General features: G+C 43.9%; 1 protein-coding gene across 2 annotated transcripts in view; it reads right to left on the reverse strand.

The window, feature by feature from the left end:
* Positions 1 to 569: 569 nt before the first annotated feature.
* Positions 570 to 19,319, reverse strand: part of LOC124048561 (ly6/PLAUR domain-containing protein 6B-like) — a 57,803-nt gene continuing 39,053 nt past the window's right edge. For both annotated transcript variants that reach the window (XM_046369478.1, XM_046369487.1), the window contains exons 2-5: positions 4,154 to 4,280; positions 3,924 to 4,022; positions 3,578 to 3,708; positions 570 to 2,392 (exon numbers count right to left, since the gene is read on the reverse strand). In XM_046369478.1, the coding sequence (XP_046225434.1) occupies positions 2,195 to 2,392; positions 3,578 to 3,708; positions 3,924 to 4,022; positions 4,154 to 4,256 (531 nt within the window). In that variant the 5' untranslated portion in view covers positions 4,257 to 4,280 and the 3' untranslated portion in view covers positions 570 to 2,194. The remainder of the gene's footprint in view (positions 2,393 to 3,577; positions 3,709 to 3,923; positions 4,023 to 4,153; positions 4,281 to 19,319) is intronic.

A 19,319-nucleotide genomic window follows, 5' to 3' on the forward strand; every position in this document is an offset into this window, starting at 1 on the left:
ATATTCAAATAGATATCAATAAAACATGGTAAGACGGTTCATTCCTTAGGTCAACCTTTATGTTGCTGACAGAGGAAGTCATAATATATCTCTCACAACTTTATGGCAATGTTCATTTTTGCATATAACTGACCAGACATTGCATTTTTTATGTATAATTAAATGTCACATTCCATCTTAGTGCTTGTTTGTCAGATTTCCAGTTCTAAGATCAGATGTGATAAAACCTCTTCAGAACATGACGCAGAAACAGGGCCAGTACAAAGCCTGGTGTTGCGTGTCAGCCTCACATGCTAGGATCCATATAAGGGTTATGATGCACAGCATATGATCAAAGACATGGGTCGTCTGCAATGTTACTGGTAAATGTAGTCTCTAGATTTAAAGAGATAATACCTCTGGTAAATGTAGTCTCTAGATTTAAAGAGATAATACCTCTGGTAAATGTAGTCTCTAGATTTAAAGAGATAATACCTCTGGTAAATGTAGTCTCTAGATTTAAAGAGATAATACCTCTGGTAAATGTAGTCTCTAGATTTAAAGAGATAATATCTCTGGTAAATGTAGTCTCTAGATTTAAAGAGATAATACCTCTGGTAAATGTAGTCTCTAGATTTAAAGAGATAATACCTCTGGTAAATGTAGTCTCTAGATTTAAAGAGATAATACCTCTGGTAAATGTAGTCTCTAGATTTAAAGAGATAATACCTCTGGTAAATGTAGTCTCTAGATTTAAAGAGATAATACCTATGGTAAATGTAGTCTCTAGATTTAAAGAGATAATACCTCTGGTAAATGTAGTCTCTAGATTTAAAGAGATAATACCTATGGTAAATGTAGTCTCTAGATTTAAAGAGATAATACCTCTGGTAAATGTAGTCTCTAGATTTAAAGATGATCTAATCTGGTAATTGTTACACTGTAATTTCATTAAGGTATGTTATTGTGTAAAGCAACATATACAGAATTTTACATTTTTACTAAATCACATTCTTTCCATTTTATTTTATTTTATATTTTTATGTTATATAAAGTTATGTTATACAAAAATACAAGCAACAAGATTTCGTAACATTCATGTGCAAAATGTATCTTGTGACATACTGTGGATCAAGTATTCATAAGTTGACCTTGACAGAGCTAAACTCCAGATTCCATGTCTTTCATTGATCGTTTCCCAAAATTCTCCAAAGGGAATGGGGCATGCTGTTCCTGCCTGTGTTCAGTCAGTTCATTTCCTCTTCCTGGTCCATGTGGAATCCCAAAGATTGAACACCTGATTAGCATTGCCAGGACCACCATCAGTGGTCATTGGTAAACCAAGCATCAGTCATTATGACACTGCTGTAGTCCTTTGTGATTGATTGATCCATGTGACATCTTCATCACAGATTACCATCAGACTTGTAAAAACACACATCCTCCATGTTCAGAGGAACATGCTGGTCCGGTCCAGTCTGGTCCGCTCTATAGGGACCTGTTCAGAGGGACATGTTGGTTTGGTCCAGTCTGGTTCCCTCTATAGGGACCTGGTCTGAGGAACATGTTGGTCTGGTCCAGTCTGGTCCAGTCTGGTCCCCTCTATAGGGACCTGGTCAGAGGGACATGTTGGTCTGGTCCAGTCTGGTCCCCTCTATAGGGACCAGGTCTGAGGGACATGTTGGTCTGGCCCAGTCTGGTACCCTCTATAGGGACCTGGTCTGAGGGACATGTTGGTCTGGTCCAGTCTGGTCCCCTCTATAGAGACCTGGTCAGAGGGACATGTTGGTCTGGTCCAGTCTGGTCCAGTCTGGTCCCCTCTATAGAGACCTGGTCTGAGGGACATGTTGGTTTGGTCCAGTCTGGTCCCCTCTATAGGAACCAGGTCTGAGGGACATGTTGGTCTGGTCCAGTCTGGTCCCCTCTATAGGGACCTGGTCTGAGGGACATGTTGGTCTGGTCCAGTCTGGTCCCCTCTATAGGGACCTGGTCAGAGGGACATGTTGGTCTGGTCCAGTCTGGACCCCTCTATAGGGACCTGGTGTGAGGAACATGTTGGTCTGGTCCAGTCTGGTCCCCTCTATAGGGACCCGGACAGAGGGACATGTTGGTCTGGTCCAGTCTGGTCCCCTCTATAGGGACCTGGTCTGAGGGACATGTTGGTCTGGTCCAGTCTGGTCCCCTCTATAGGGACCTGGTCTGAGGGACAGTAGTTTCACAGTAGGACCAGCCTGGTCAGCCCCAGGCACAGAGTGGGCAGTAACGTCAGCCAGCAGCAGCTCCACGTCGTCCTAACAGGAGTCTGGGATGGGGCTGAGCTGTAGGCCTGCTGCCTCATGGCAAACACAGCATTGGTGTGGTTGGTAGGGACCTCCACGTTGCAGATCATACCCTCACAGCATGACACACACTCCTACAGGAGGAGAACAAGGAGAGGAGAGAAGAGAGAGAGTGGAGGAGTGTGTGACAACAAATTCAAAACACAAGGGCAGCAATAATGGCAAATACTTTTTAGATGATTCTACAAATGAGACTGAATAGATAAGGGTTAGTGATTTACTGTGTGTGTGGAGAGGTTTAGGTGATTTACTGTGTGTGGAGGGGTTTAGGTGATTTACTGTGTGTGGAGGGGTTTAGGTGATTTCCTGTGTGTGGCGGGGTTTAGGTGATTTCCTGTGTGTGTGGAGGGGTTTAGGTGATTTACTGTGTGTGGAGGGGTTTAGGTGATTTACTGTGTGTGTGGAGGGGTTTAGGTGATTTACTGTGTGTGTGGAGGGGTTTAGGTGATTTACTGTGTGTGTGAAGGGGTTTAGGTGATTTACTGTGTGTGTGGAGGGGTTTAGGTGATTTACTGTGTGTGTGGAGGGGTTTAGGTGATTTACTGTGTGTGGAGGGGTTTAGGTGATTTACTGTGTGTGTGGGGCGGTTTAGGTGATTTACTGTGAGTGTGGAGGGGCTTTACTGTGTGTGTGGAGGGGTTTAGGTGAATTACTGTGTGTGTGTGTGTGTGTGTGTGTGTGTGTGTGTGTGTGTGTGTGTGTGTGTGTGTGTGTGTGTGTGTGTGTGTGTGTGTGTGTGTGTGTGTGTGTGTGTGTGTGTGTGTGTGTGTGTGTGTGTGTGTGTAATAGTATAGCTTCCGTCCCTCTCCTCGCCCCTACCTGGGCTCGAACCAGGAACCCTCTGCACACATCAACAACTAACCTCCCACAAAGCATCGTTACCCATCGCTCCACAAAAGCCGGGGCCCTTGCAGAGCAAGGGGAACAACTACTTAAAGGTCTCAGAGCGAGTGACGTCACCGATTGAAACGCAGGGTAGCCTAGTGGTTAGAGGCTTGGACTAGTAACCGGAAGGTTGCAAGTTCAAACCCCCGAGCTGACAAGGTACAAATCTGTCATTCTGCCCCTGAACAGGCAGTTAACCCACTGTTCCTAGGCCGTCATTGAAAATAAGAATTTGTTCTTAACTGACTTGCCTAGTTAAATAAAGTTTTTTTTATTTTGTATTTAAAAAAAAACGCTATTAGCGTGCACCACCGCTAACTAGCTAGCCATCTCACAGCGGTTACATGTGGAGGGGTTTAGGTGTATGGACTTACAGTGTGACCTAGGTCCCTGTGGTGTCTACAGCCAGACGTATGACACTCCTCACGAGCAGCACACTTCTTGGTCACAAACTTGGTCTTGCCGTGACTGGTGAAATGGTGCACTGTCATACAGAACTGGCTATCTGAGAAAAGGATGACCAATAAATATACATTACTCAACTGGTTAGCTGGTTTTGTCGTGCATTGGCTATAACTGCATAATCATAAGCTATTATAATATTATGACAACAATGGTCATTTTAAGTACTGGTTAGCCCCATCAGTAATGCCAATGAGAAACAATAAAGACATGCATAATATTTGACAGTGTCATTGTGTAACAACAGAGGGAACTCACTCGGTGGACACCACTTGTCCTCAGCCCAGCGGTTGCAGGTGTAGTTGTCCACAGCTCTCTCACAGGTGAAGCACTTGAAGCTCTTAGGGAACGGAGTGGCTGTAAAGAGATGTTTTCACTCAAATTCCTCCTGTTCAAACTTCTCTTTCGATGGGTATAAATGTCACTTCAGGTAGTTGACGTCATTGTTGAAGAAATTACATCATTTCAACCAGTAAGCAGAAACGCACCTTCCACAGGAGGTTTGACATTGTAGAAGTTGATGCGATGAGATTTAACCTGGTCACACATTGCCACCATTGCCAGGAGATAGAGAGTGGTGGTCAATGACATCTTCACAGTCCCTCTAGCAGTAACCTTCAACACAGACACAGAATCAGGATGGCTCTATAGTCAGGGATTCTAGTTAGTCATATTTGTGAAGCATTGGATGTGATCTAGAACCAGGAGGGGCGGAATAGAGACGAAGAGAGTAAGGGGTGACTAGAAGGAGTAGTTCATATCGAGACAAACATAAATAAAGAACAGTTGACCCTCTCTGGGACATTGAGAAGGTGGATTACCACGGTATTGAATAAGTCAATGGTGAGGAGTCAAGCCTCTGAGCTGAAGGGTAGGACTCCAGAGAGCTATTGAATGGCTCTGTTCTTTATCAGGTCTCGGGCCCTCCAGCCTCTGAACCTTGACCTCTGGTCAGGTAACCTGGGTTACAGGTGAGTGGTGCGGGGTAATCAGAGATCCGGAGAAACGTCTCAGGGAGCACACTGGCTCACTGGGATCCGCAGAGTCCGTAGAGGGGATAAAAAGATGATTCCCTCCCTGTATAGCTGATATCTGAGCAGGCAATGGAGAGTAGCCTACAGGCCCTCATAGGGACCTCTGGGGCCACTTATGAGAGGAGCCAAGAGTGATCGACAGCGACAGTGTCACGCCTTGGTCATTGTATTTTGTATTTTTGTTATATGTTTGGGTAGGCCAGGGTGTGACATGGGTTTATATGTTGTTTTCGTATTGGGGTTTTATTAGCATTGGGATTGTGTATGATTAGGGGTGTGGTATAGGCTTGGCTGCCTGAGGCGATTCTCAATTAGAGTCAGGTGCTTCGCGTTGTCTCTGATTGGGAACCGTATTTAGGCAGCCTGAGTTTCGCTTTGTATTTTGTGGGTGTTTGTTCCTGTCTCTGTGTTGTAGTCACCAGATAGGCTGTAATTAGTTTCACGTTCCGTTCTGTTGTTTTTGTATTTAGTTCAGTTATTTCATGTACCGCGATACTTTCATTAAAGTCATGAGTAACCTACACGCTGCATTTCGGTCTGACTCTTCATTCAACAGACGAACGGCGTTACAGACAGCTGCTCTTTTGGGACCTTTGATGAACAGAGCAAACAGGCTGAATCTTGGCTGAACATGTTGTTATATGTTGTTGATATCACATTATTATTATCACATTTGTAATCAATTATCATTAATGTAATGGTAGTCGTAAGTAGCAAAGGCAGGCAAAACAGAAGAGTGGAGAGGCCAAAACACAAAGCAGTTTCAGCTGAACACGAGCCTTGTGTCACGTTAAATAGATTATTGGGATTCTGCTAACATTAAAATGACAAATTGGAGGCATTTGAACATAGAGAAAGTCTAGCAGAACATTATTGGGATTCTGATAACTTTATGTTGAAATGCCTCCAATTTGTCATCTTAGATCAAAGAGACAAGTCTTTTAGAGACAGAAGTGTCTGCAGGGAGTTGGTCGCAGGATGAACCCCAAGGCACATAATATAAAATAATAATATATGCCATTTAGCAGACGCTTTTATCCAAAGCGACTTACAGTCATGTGTGCGCACATGATTCAAATATCCAATAAGTTGATTAAATCAACCAAAGGAATTGATTCTACATTGTCTCAAGTCACCATCTTTAGCCTCTCTCTCATCTCCAACTGTCCTCAGTCCCAGACTAGAAATTCACTCTCAAAGGAGTTGAGAAAACGCACCTTTTGGCATTTCCAAATCACAAATGGTTGAGTCATCACTCTGAAATGATTACTTAATAACTATAACATTATGGAACTATATTGCAATGCCTTTAGAGTTCGAAAATGCTGACAGTCCGTCATGTATTATTTGTCAAGTAACGATGCCAATGAAAAACAAGATAAAACAAAGCACTATTTTCCCAGAGGCGATAATCATTGAGTTTTCAGACGACACCCATTTCCTCCTCCTTCCTGGTGGTGCAATAGAGGCTGGTGTTGATTCAATCACTTCCTGTGTCTGGGTTGACACCTCAATAACAAATAGACCCAAGTCACCCAAAAAAACGAATACCATTTTATAACCATTCTACAACACAGACAGTTTCTTTCAGGTTAGCATAGAGCAGAGTTTCTTAATTAAAGTATGGGTTGCGACCCACCTGTCAATGGTTCGTCGCGACGTAAATCTATAAATATTTCATTTCTGCAGTTTTGTTGAAGATCACTGCGCGACCCACACGCTGCAGCGCTGTCGTTCAAGCCACTGACGTGTTATTCCCACTCGCCATCACTCACCGCGGTCATGAAATGGACCCATGATAGCCATAAGTTCTGACTGAGCTCAATCGTCATGACACGCAAATACAGTGATGACTTTTTGTCTCTTTCATACAAACTTTGAGAAATAACGAGGAGTGCCCACAATGTGTGTTGTGTGAGGAAGTGCTTAGTAATGAGTCTCTCAAAACGAACAAATTAATAAAACGACACGTCCTGACCAAACATCCAGGCACAACATGACGGTAAACCCAGGGAGATATTTCAGGACAGAGCAGAATGCTTCAGGAAACAGGGCTTCGAAAGTGGAAAAGTAAGTCAACTAGCAAGGCATTGTCATTTTATAACAGGTGATGATAAACAGAAATAAGGGAGCACTATATCTCATCGTAGTAGATGTGAATTTATCTTTCAAACAATCCCCTAGCCTTGTAACCTTACACAGCTAACGTTAGCCAAAGCAAGCCAACTAGCTACTGATAATGCAACCATAAGAAACAGTACAGATGAAGATTAAAAAATGATCAGGCCTACTGTACATCTTACTGTAGAAATGATCGTTGAAAACAAGCCCAGATTGGAACTGTTGCTGTTACAAGTATTAATATTTATTCTGAACTGGAATAAACTGATTGAAGCAAGATGCTTTTAGAGACAAACACTCACACATTTCTGGATTGTTCATCTGAAGCAGGAAGCGGCCTCCTGCCTGACTGAGAAAGCAGTAGATGTTCTGATCCAGTTTGGCACCACCTACCTATGCAAGTCAGGGTTCTGAAGTACAGAAACAGTGTCATTGCTGAGAATTGTCTAAAGCAGAGCCCAGAATAGACATGCTTGTTGAAAACATCAACCAGACACACACTTCTCATTAGGACTGTGTGTATGTGTGTGTTTTCTGGTCTACATTTGTGTGATGTGATCAATCAATTTATTCCAGTTCAGAATAAAACATATGTATTTTAACAGCAACAGTTCCAACTTAGACGTTCTATCAACAATAATGTATACAGTAAGATGTACAGTAGGCATTTACATTACATTTACATTTAAGTCATTTAGCAGACGCTCTTATCCAGAGCTACTTACATACTGGTGCAGTCACCTTATGACATCCAGTGGAACAGTCACTTTACAATAGTGCATCTAAATCTTAAAGGGGGGGGTGAGAGAGATTACTTATCCTATCCTAGGTATTCCTTAAAGAGGTGGGGTTTCAGGTGTCTCCGGAAGGTGGTGATTGACTCCGCTGTCCTGGCGTCGTGAGGGAGTTTGTTCCACCATTGGGGGGCCAGAGCAGCGAACAGTTTTGACTGGGCTGAGCGGGAACTGTACTTCCTCAGTGGTAGGGAGGCGAGCAGGCCAGAGGTGGATGAACGCAGTGCCCTTGTTTGGGTGTAGGGCCTGATCAGAGCCTGGAGGTACTGAGGTGCCGTTCCCCTCACAGCTCCGTAGGCAAGCACCATGGTCTTGTAGCGGATGCGAGCTTCAACTGGAAGCCAGTGGAGAGAGCGGAGGAGCGGGGTGACGTGAGAGAACTTGGGAAGGTTGAACACCAGACGGGCTGCGGCGTTCTGGATGAGTTGTAGGGGTTTAATGGCACAGGCAGGGAGCCCAGCCAACAGCGAGTTGCAGTAATCCAGACGGGAGATGACAAGTGCCTGGATTAGGACCTGCGCCGCTTCCTGTGTGAGGCAGGGTCGTACTCTGCGGATGTTGTAGAGCATGAACCTACAGGAACGGGCCACCGCCTTGATGTTAGTTGAGAACGACAGGGTGTTGTCCAGGATCACGCCAAGGTTCTTAGCGCTCTGGGAGGAGGACACAATGGAGTTGTCAACCGTGATGGCGAGATCATGGAACGGGCAGTCCTTCCCCGGGAGGAAGAGCAGCTCCGTCTTGCCGAGGTTCAGCTTGAGGTGGTGATCCGTCATCCACACTGATATGTCTGCCAGACATGCAGAGATGCGATTCGCCACCTGGTCATCAGAAGGGGGAAAGGAGAAGATTAATTGTGTGTCGTCTGCATAGCAATGATAGGAGAGACCATGTGAGGTTATGACAGAGCCAAGTGACTTGGTGTATAGCGAGAATAGGAGAGGGCCTAGAACAGAGCCCTGGGGGACACCAGTGGTGAGAGCGCGTGGTGAGGAGACAGATTCTCAGAGTGTAGGTTTTTTCAGAAGGGGTGCAACCCTCGCTCTCTTGACGACGGAAGGGACGTAGCCAGCGGTCAGGGATGAGTTGATGAGCGAGGTGAGATAAGGGAGAAGGTCTCCGGAAATGGTCTGGAGAAGAGAGGAGGGGATAGGGTCAAGCGGGCAGGTTGTTGGGCGGCCGGCCGTCACAAGACGCGAGATTTCATCTGGAGAGAGAGGGGAGAAAGAGGTCAGAGCACAGGGTAGGGCAGTGTGAGCAGAACCAGCGGTGTCGTTTGACTTAGCAAACGAGGATCGGATGTCGTCGACCTTCTTTTCAAAATGGTTGACGAAGTCATCTGCAGAGAGGGAGGAGGGGGGGGGGGAGGAGGATTCAGGAGGGAGGAGAAGGTGGCAAAGAGCTTCCTAGGGTTAGAGGCAGATGCTTGGAATTTAGAAGTGGTAGAAAGTGGGCCAGAAAGTGGGCCAGATCATTAAAACAAATCTGTACTGTTACTTAGGGTTGCACAATCAAAAAGCCTGTGTGTGTTCAGTTATTCACCTGTGTGATGGGATCAATTCGTTTATTCCAGTTCAGAATTAAATTATTTATTTTATTTTAACATCAACAGTTTCAACCTAGACAGGTATATAAGAGTGTTTTTAATGGAGAAAAATAATCATGAAAATATATTTATTGGTTTTTCATTGTTATTTGTTTTTGTCTATATTGCTTTTTTTTGTTGAGATAAAGGCAATGAAATGTTCCGATATTTACGTATAGTTGCATATTTTCCTAAGCTTGGATATTCCTAAGTTTTCCCAGGAAAACACAGAATTTTTATTTTGGGTCTGTAGATAATACTTTGATAACCATACCTATGCTTTATATCTAATGCTTCAGCACTTAGCAACAAAGGGCATAACCAAACGGAGACTACTAATATGTTTGCTATAATGTTGCTGTAACTGTTTTGGGTGCGCCTCTGCAAATGTTTCCACACATAGTCACGAAAACAGGAAGAGGGCCAAACCACAAGACTGGAGAAGTTGCATCTCGTGAGGACATAACTGCTGATGACAGGAACACACACACACACACCCAGCATTAAGCCTCAAGGGATCTTTTAGAACCACACACCCAGCATTAAGCCTCAAGGGATCTTTTAGAACCACACACCCAGCATTAAGCCTCAAGGGATCTTTTAGAACCACACACCCAGCATTAAGCCTCAAGGGATCTTTTAGAACCACACACCCAGCATTAAGCCTCAAGGGATCTTGGGCGTATCTGCTTTTTGACACATGCAAACTATTGAGCAACACAAAACAGACATTAAGCAGGAACAATGGCAACAACAACCTTGGACCAATAAGGAGAGACAAGGCCCGGGTTTGGACCAATCCGAGGACCAGACCTTCCAGAATCAACCTACTTTCTGTACTGTATAAAACATGTATGCTGTCTAAATTAGGGGCTCTCTTTTTCTGACTCCCTCTGAGTTCGAGGAACAGAGCCCGTATACGCTGTACACAATACTTTTACTCTGAATAAACTGCAGGTTGTTAAACTTTAGCTCCTCGTCTGAACTGATCCTTGACCGACTCGCTCACCTAAGTATCTCACCTTTTATCAACAGAATTCTTGGTAGCAGAGGATGGTTTACTAAAGACCCATAAAACGTGAGAGAACGGGAGCGAATTGGTGAAAGGACGGTTCAAGGAGAAAGACGAGCCAATTCGGGGGAGGACAAAACTCTGCTCAACTCGGAGAACTGATCTCAGGTCGACCACTAAAAAGGTAAGCAAAACCTGTTAAAACAAACTTTGCATATTGTCGTTTAGTCTACTCCAAATTTAAGATCAGTAATACCGAGTGTGAGTATGAGTTTTGTGTAAATTTAATTTAACAAAATTTCATTGAGCAGTGAAGTAAATGAATTGTGGAAATATGAATGCAATGTATTGACTGTTTAAAGTTAAGGTGATACAGAATTGAATTGTATGTGTTAAAGAATTGAGATGAGTTAGGTTGGAGGATATTGCAATGTTAGCTTGATTCTAGATACTATTCAGATATGTCGACAGCGTTCGATGAGGAATAGGTCTATTTGTTGATTAGTGATATTATTCAGAGATGTCAGCAGCGACTGATGAGGAATAAATCTTGATTCTAGATACTATTCAGATATGTCGACAGCGTTCGATGAGGAATAGGTCTATTTGTTGATTAGTGATATTATTCAGAGATGTCAGCAGCGACTGATGAGGAATAAATCTTGATTCTAGATACTATTCAGATATGTCGACAGCGTTCGATGAGGAATAGGTCTATTTGTTGATTAGTGATATTATTCAGAGATGTCAGCAGCGACTGATGAGGAATAAATCTAAGTGTTGAATATGACCAAAATGTTCGGTTGATACTACTACTAGGTGATTTACATACCATAACCTAGCTCATGACTGGTTAAATGTGTTGTAGAGTTGCTACCTGAGTACATGAAGTATACGAATGAGGCATATTGATAATTGACTAGTAACCCAACAGACTGGCTGTGACCGGTGAGGGTTTAACTGTACATAGCGTCTCACAAGGGTTTAATTGGGCTGTATTGTCTCACCAAAATCTGAATATATGACGGAGGAGCTCTGAGATAAGACAGAGTGTGAGCAATAGTGTCTCCTCGAATACAACGTTGTTATTAACTAACGACGGGCTAAGTATATTCTAATTATATTCAAGTAGTCTGGTAAAATTCCGATTAAGTTACGATTATGGTAAAAATATATCGCTGGACATTGGTGTGCCAGCCGATTGGCCAGTACTGTCGTCGGACGGTGTGTCTCACAAATCCTGACCGGTCAACTAAAAAGGGTAAGCAGACACCTGTTGTGGAAAACTAAAGTTCTGCACATTGGAGTTATACAAATTTAGTTTTGTGAGACACCTGTTTGATGTAAGTTACTAAATTTAAAATAGTTGAGAAAGTAATATCTCCATTGGCAACTGGAATTTTATTATTGATCAACCATACTTAATGGTGCATTGTGTATGGGATGTACTAGTATGCCTGGTTGGTAGGTGGTAACAGAGAACACTTACCACATGTATGAATGATGGGTAACGGGTGGCCACCAAAGCTTAAATGGATAGTCTGGGACTACATGTATGAGTGGTGAGTAACGAGTGATCACCAAAGTGCGAATAGAAAGTCGTATGATGCGAACGTGATGCACTAGGCAGGGCCAAGTGTGAATGACGGATATTTAAATTGAATACTCGGACTTGAGACCGATTTAGCCGTAGGGAAGGGGTATCACTTGGGTTTCAGTAAAGGCATGGGTTGTTGGCAGTATTGTAGTGTACATGGAATGTCGTTGGAAATAGAAAAGAGGTTGAGAACGCTGAAGTCCATTCTAGAATTCAATAAAGGCAGAGAGGATAAGGAGTGGAGGAGACTGGGTGAGAAGCTGTACAGAGTATGGACAGAAGGTGGGGCTATTGCATCTCCTACTGGTCTGCTTGCTGGGGAGAATTAAGATTTGTGTGTGTATGATGTAAATTGAAGTTTACTGGCGTAAATGAAGATTTGTGAGATTCAAATCGTGTGCATGAAATACGTTTGATATTCAGTCGGGGACTAATATCGGTATGAATGAGGTCGGGGATTTTTATGATAAGAATGTTGAAAAAGTTGCAGGCTTGCTGATGAGAGTTATATCATAGAATATTGGGGGGTGTGCATGACGGTTGGAAAAGGTGTTAAACTCTATTAACGTAAAATTCTGTGTGTAGAGTTATATTATGAGGTTTGAACTATACTAATATTGTGGAATTACATAATCAACATCTGAACATACTTACGTTAAACATTAATTGAGCCACTGAGTAATAGATAAGATATACACTAGGTACGGGGCGACGGGTGTGGTGGATGTAAGACGGGAGTGGTGTTCTAACCAAGTGCTGAGAAATAAGGTAGAATTATTTTGTTCTTTTAATTAGTTTACACAAGTTCTTCCCGGTTATTGATTTTGGTTTGATTGTTCAGATAAAACCACTGAAATTAAACAGGAGGTTAAGATAGACTAACATTAGAATCTGTTTTCACTATGGGGAACAATGAAAGGCCCGCAGAGGGGATTGCAGGCTGAGGTTTTATGTTAAAGGGACAGTGCACATTTAACACAGTTGTGTGTGTGTCTAATGGCTGGGGATTTAAGAAGTATTTTTGGGGAGACAATTTGGAGAAACACGAATAAAACATGAAACACAGAGACAAATTATTTGAGTTTGAGGGGATTTCCATGTTCCCAGAGACATGGTATTTTACAGCTGGGGTAAAGGCAGACGGAGGGGCCCACCCCCGACTGCAAAGACCTTGAAAGTTGGAGAGAAGTGAGGAGAGTTTTGGAAGGGGGGCCAGAACAGGCAAAGATAGCAGTTGCTGAGTGGAGACAGGGGGGAGAGTTGGACATGTAGAAAATGTAGGGGGAGCTCCTACAGGATGATGTCAGAACATATGGATACTATACTAATCTTACCTAAGTCATTATTTAGAGTAGGTAAGGTTGATACCTGGGCAAAGCCAGATATCAAAAGGGGGATGGGTGTAAATTGTGGTCTAGGATAGGATGGGGACGGGTGTAAATTGTGGTCTAGGATAGGATGGGGACTATTGGATAAGAAACTAATAATAAAAAATAAAATAAAAATGTAAGCAACAATTGGGCATAGAAGTTAAAGATGTAATCAGATAAAACATATGAGAAATTGTTTGTTAACCAAGCCTGTATGTCCAGGATTTTATGCATTACAGGTGAACTACAGGTGAAGTCACTCAATCCAGTCCCAGAGGCTTGGGGACCATAGAAGACCCCTGGTGACAGCTAGCTGAAAGAGCTGCCCAGATTCATATCGCACGGCGGAAGGGTAAGACACTTTTTCACTGTCGGACAATAAACAGAGTTCGGGAGAAGAACTGGAATTAACAGAATTCCGGGGGCTAACTCTCGAATGAAGTAAACCCTACCTGTCCTATCACCCCTGTTTTTGTCCATAGGAGTGAGGATGTGTCTGGCTCTGGCTAAGTGATGTGTATTTTGTTCCAAAATGAACATAAGAGATCCCTAGATCTGGGTAGACAGGAAGTTAGAGTAGAGATTACATGATAACCGACTTCGGACTGTTCTAGGATTGGAGTAGAGGGTATCCTTATAGCATAGAGGGTCCCACAAGGGTGGATAGGTTTTCCATGATATGGGGAAACCTGGGAGCAATGTTGAACTTTGTAAAGGTGATGAAATCCTACTAACCATAAAAAATATTGAGCTCTCTGATGCAGGCACTCACACCCTCGGACTACAAAGGACGAGGACAGACATGATGGGTGTGTTTTCTATTAAGGTACTGCCAAGACCAGAGGTAACCGGACACACTCCTCTACCACCACTGTGTTAAAAATACCATTCAGGTAATTAATGTTAGAGACTATTCGGCTATTGATCAATTAGGAACTGAGACTGGTTTTGATTATGGGAGATTGCCTGAAGCTGATTGCAGTAGTAACATAACCATTAATTCCACTTGGCCAGTTACAGGCCTAAACCAAACTAGTGGTCTGGCTGATGTGAGGTGGATGTGTGGAGCCAAAAAAAAGAGTGCTGAGACCCATTCTTAGAGGAGAATGGCAAGATAGGTGTGGTCTGACCAGTGATAATTCCACTGACCATTGTTGATGTTGCTGCTGAACAGCTGCTGAGTTCTGTAACCAGGGGACCTGAAAACATTCCATCCCATGGGAGACATAGACGTAGTGCTCCATGGACAGAGGATGTAGTTGACATACACTAACCTGTTGGGAGTGCCAGTGGGGGTTCCTCATGCGTTTCAGGCCTTGGGTAGGAATGATGGACTCTGGCACTTACTACCTATTATGGGTCCAGCCATAGTGGATGCTGGACAGACTGCATGGATTAATTATTCTACTATAATCAACAGCGTTTGGTGAATTACTCCCGTGATGCACTCACTGGTATGTCTGAACAGCTTGAGGCCACATTTGGGGTTTCCAGACAGAATAGACTTGCCTTGAATATGCTTCTTGCCAGTCAGGGGGACGTCTGCAAGATGTTCGGTAAACAATGTTGCACGTATATTCCTAATAATACCAGTCCAGATGGTGGTATATCTAAGGCGGGCTTGATGCACTATCTGCTAAGATGAGGTCCACAGAGGGGGTGGAGGAGTCTGTTCTCTTGGCCTGGTTTGGTAAGTGCACTGATATGATGGTTACTGGATTTCTGACCCTAATTCTTGTATTATTTGTTATTGATGTGATGTGCTGCTTGCATCATACCGTGTTTTAAGAAGTCTGTTACAGATGTGATGAAGGTTTCAGGAGAGGATGGGACTGACTGAGGATGACACATGGTATGCTGTGGGTGAGGTAGTAGAATAATTTTACACCACCACAGTTCCTTGTTATAAATTTTTATGATAGGTTTTCTTTCCAGTATGTTTGTTCTCCCTGTTGTGAAGGTTTGGAGTCCCTGGGTGGCAAGGAGCCCACCTGGTACAGGATAGGAGTAGCTGAGAGGACCAGATGGTTTCTAATAATTCTTTACTGTTTTCCATGACCAAAGTTTTATCCTACATCTTACATGTCAATAACAATAAAGTTTTATCCTGTTTTTGATAAGTGACACCCTTGTGGGTGACAAAAGGGGGATCCAGTTGCTTTTATTGATTAAGCTTCTCCATTGTATGTCGTGTCCCATCTGGGATGGGAAGAGGGGGAAATTATTTTTCTTTATGGGCCATTTCCGTATAGACTTACCTAGTTTAGGCTATTTTTCCTTTTTGGATTATGTTTTCGTTTTTGCTTGGAGTAATGTCTCTGGACTATATCACATCTCTTAGGAGATGTGAAGAGAGGGAGCAGGAAAAAGTTGGCTTATGTAGAATATCATTTTTCCTTTCATTTTGAGCTGTTGTTCTCCGCTCTGTTACATGAGGGTTGTAAATTCCTAGGTGGCTTAGTACATAGTGGGATTGAGCTGGGAACATGGTGGGAATACATATACATCCATTTATTTTTAATATTGTGCCTTATTTCATACCCCCTTTGGGAAAAGTTTTCTTTTGTATCAGAATCTAGTTAGGTTGTGTCACGTCTCTGGGGAGACGTGAAGAGAGGGATTTGTAGATAATACTTTGATAACCATACCTATGCTTTATATCTAATGCTTCAGCACTTAGCAACAAAGGGCATAACCAAACGGAGACTACTAATATGTTTGCTATAATGTTGCTGTAACTGTTTTGGGTGCGCCTCTGCAAATGTTTCCACACATAGTCACGAAAACAGGAAGAGGGCCAAACCACAAGACTGGAGAAGTTGCATCTCGTGAGGACATAACTGCTGATGACAGGAACACACACACACACACCCAGCATTAAGCCTCAAGGGATCTTTTAGAACCACACACCCAGCATTAAGCCTCAAGGGATCTTTTAGAACCACACACCCAGCATTAAGCCTCAAGGGATCTTTTAGAACCACACACCCAGCATTAAGCCTCAAGGGATCTTTTAGAACCACACACCCAGCATTAAGCCTCAAGGGATCTTGGGCGTATCTGCTTTTTGACACATGCAAACTATTGAGCAACACAAAACAGACATTAAGCAGGAACAATGGCAACAACAACCTTGGACCAATAAGGAGAGACAAGGCCCGGGTTTGGACCAATCCGAGGACCAGACCTTCCAGAATCAACCTACTTTCTGTACTGTATAAAACATGTATGCTGTCTAAATTAGGGGCTCTCTTTTTCTGACTCCCTCTGAGTTCGAGGAACAGAGCCCGTATACGCTGTACACAATACTTTTACTCTGAATAAACTGCAGGTTGTTAAACTTTAGCTCCTCGTCTGAACTGATCCTTGACCGACTCGCTCACCTAAGTATCTCACCTTTTATCAACAGGTCCCAGGATGAAAAAGTTTAAGAACCCCTGGCATAGAGACACAGATTCAACTGCATTGACAAGTCTTAGGATTTCTTTTATTTTACAGCCAATTTTGTAACGATTATCTAATTAAAGTAGCATTGATTGCCCAACTAAGCACACAGACTGATTAGAGAAGTAGTAAGTGTAATCCTTCCTTAAAAAGACAGTTCACTATGCCAGGCGGTAAAGACAGTTCACTACGCCCTACGCCAGGCGGTGAAGACAGTTCACTACACCAGGAGGTGAAGACAGTTCACTACACCAGGAGGTGAAGACAGTTCACTACACCAGGAGGTGAAGACAGTTCACTACACCAGGAGGTGAAGACAGTTCACTACGCCAGGCCTTGAAGACAGTTCACTACGCAAGGCGGTAAAGACAGTTCACTACGCAAGGCGGTAAAGACAGTTCACTACGCAAGGCGGTAAAGACAGTTCACTACGCAAGGCGGTAAAGACAGTTCACTCCGCCCTACGCCATGAGGTGAAGACAGTTGACTACGCCCTACGCCAGGCGGTGAAGACAGTTCACTACACCAGGAGGTGAAGACAGTTCACTACGCAAGGCGGTAAAGACAGTTCACTACGCAAGGCCTTGAAGATAGTTCACTACGCAAGGCCTTGAAGACAGTTCACTACGCCAGGCTGCGGTGAAGTCAGTTCACTACGCAAGGCCTTGAAGACAGTTCACTACGCCAGGAGGTGAAGACAGTTCACTACGCCAGGCCTTGAAGACAGTTCACTACGCCAGGCGGTAAAGACAGTTCACTACGCAAGGCGGTAAAGACAGTTCACTACGCAAGGCGGTAAAGACAGTTCACTACGCAAGGCGGTAAAGACAGTTCACTACGCAAGGCCTTGAAGATAGTTCACTACGCAAGGCCTTGAAGACAGTTCACTACGCCAGGCTGCGGTGAAGTCAGTTCACTACGCCAGGCCTTGAAGACAGTTCACTACGCCAGGCGGTAAAGACAGTTCACTACGCAAGGCGGTAAAGACAGTTCACTACGCAAGGCCTTGAAGACAGTTCACTACGCCAGGCTGCGGTGAAGTCAGTTCACTACGCAAGGCCTTGAAGACAGTTCACTCCGCCAGGAGGTGAAGACAGTTCACTACGCCAGGCGGTGAAGACAGTTCACTACGCCAGGCTGCGGTGAAGACTACGCCAGGTTGAGATGAAGACAGTTCACTACGCCAGGCGGTGAAGACAGTTCACTATGCCAGGCGGTGAATATAGCCAAAATGACATGCTAATTAAAACATGAACAGTAGCCTTACCTTAGGTTCAAATTAAGTGAAACCTTATCCACGTGTATGTATCCACAGAGAAAAAGTAAGAGCCTTTTTTAACTGATCTTTCCGGTCAGGTTGAGTGTGACAAGATAGACTCCTGGTTTACTAGAAGCACTAGGAAGTCATTTAATTCCCTGCCACCCCCTCCTTAAATCAGAGTCCCAAGAGGTCAGCGACCCTCAACTTCCTGACACTGCAGCAATGTGATTGGATGACAGGTTGGGGGAACTATGGGAACAGTCACTATCTATCAGGAGTGTGTCAGCTACTCTGCCTGCCAGCCCACCTCATTACCAATCACACCACACGCACACACACACAAAGAGAGAGAGAGAGAGAGAGAGAGAGAGAGAGAGAGAGAGAGAGAGAGAGAGAGAGAGAGAGAGAGAGAGAGAGAGAGAGAGAGAGAGAGAGAGAGAGAGAGAGAGAGAGAGAGAGAGAGAGAGAGAGAGAGAGAGAGAGCGAGAGGGCAAACTTTTTTTTGAGTTTGTCCAACAAGCAGCTAAAGGCAGCCCATATAAAACATGTGCCTGGGAGAGAGATGAGTCATATCATGACAAGTCATTTTCTCCTTCACAAAGCTAAGCCAGGTGGAATCATGGGAAGAGTTGACAGGTTAGTGCATCGATGTACCTGTTACTGAATCACAATCTCTAGTATTGAACAGATAAGTCTGTTGCGGCCTCCTGTGACCTATCAGTTCAGTACTGATGCTCTGTCTCCGAACATCTTAGCATACTGGTAAGTCATTCATCTGCTACACACTCTCCATTATGAAACACTTGAGTGGAAACAGTATAATTGATAAGACCGTTTGTGCTCTTTGGAAATGACTAGGTTCTCTCTTGTTTCAGTACGAACTACAAAACATCACCTTCCTTGAACCCTATTCTCCTCCTCCTCTATTCCCTTATTCCTCTCCTCCTTTAGGAAATCAGCAGGTCTTTCCCCTGAAGGTCACTGGGATCAGTGTAGGAGTCTAGTTCCCATGATAAGGAAGGAAAGGAGTCTGAAATGGGAACAATCCACTTCCAAGCGCGCTCTCTGCAGGGGTCCAGACATTTTTAAGAGGGGTTTTAATCACTTCCAGAGTTCTGAGTTCCGGAGAAGATCAGCTATTTTTGGAAAACACATTCCATTGGAGCGGTGCACCTGACTGGCTTACTCAGTTAACCAACCAGCACCTGGCTCTGATAACACAGTACATGTGGGGAGAGAGGAGAACGCAGCACAGCAGCCTTCCCCCCCCCAGCTTTTATTTTAAGCCCCTCGGCTTTGCTTCACTGAGTCAGGTTGCAAATTGCCCCTGTGCATGCAAACTGCTAAGGATTTTTATTCTCCATGTGGGTTACCATGAGAAGCTCATATTGTATTTAAGGCAGTTGGCTTTCTGGTAAATTCCTCAGTATATGGCC

The sequence above is a fragment of the Oncorhynchus gorbuscha genome, linkage group LG01, assembly GCF_021184085.1.
Source record: "Oncorhynchus gorbuscha isolate QuinsamMale2020 ecotype Even-year linkage group LG01, OgorEven_v1.0, whole genome shotgun sequence".
NCBI lineage: Eukaryota > Metazoa > Chordata > Actinopteri > Salmoniformes > Salmonidae > Oncorhynchus > Oncorhynchus gorbuscha.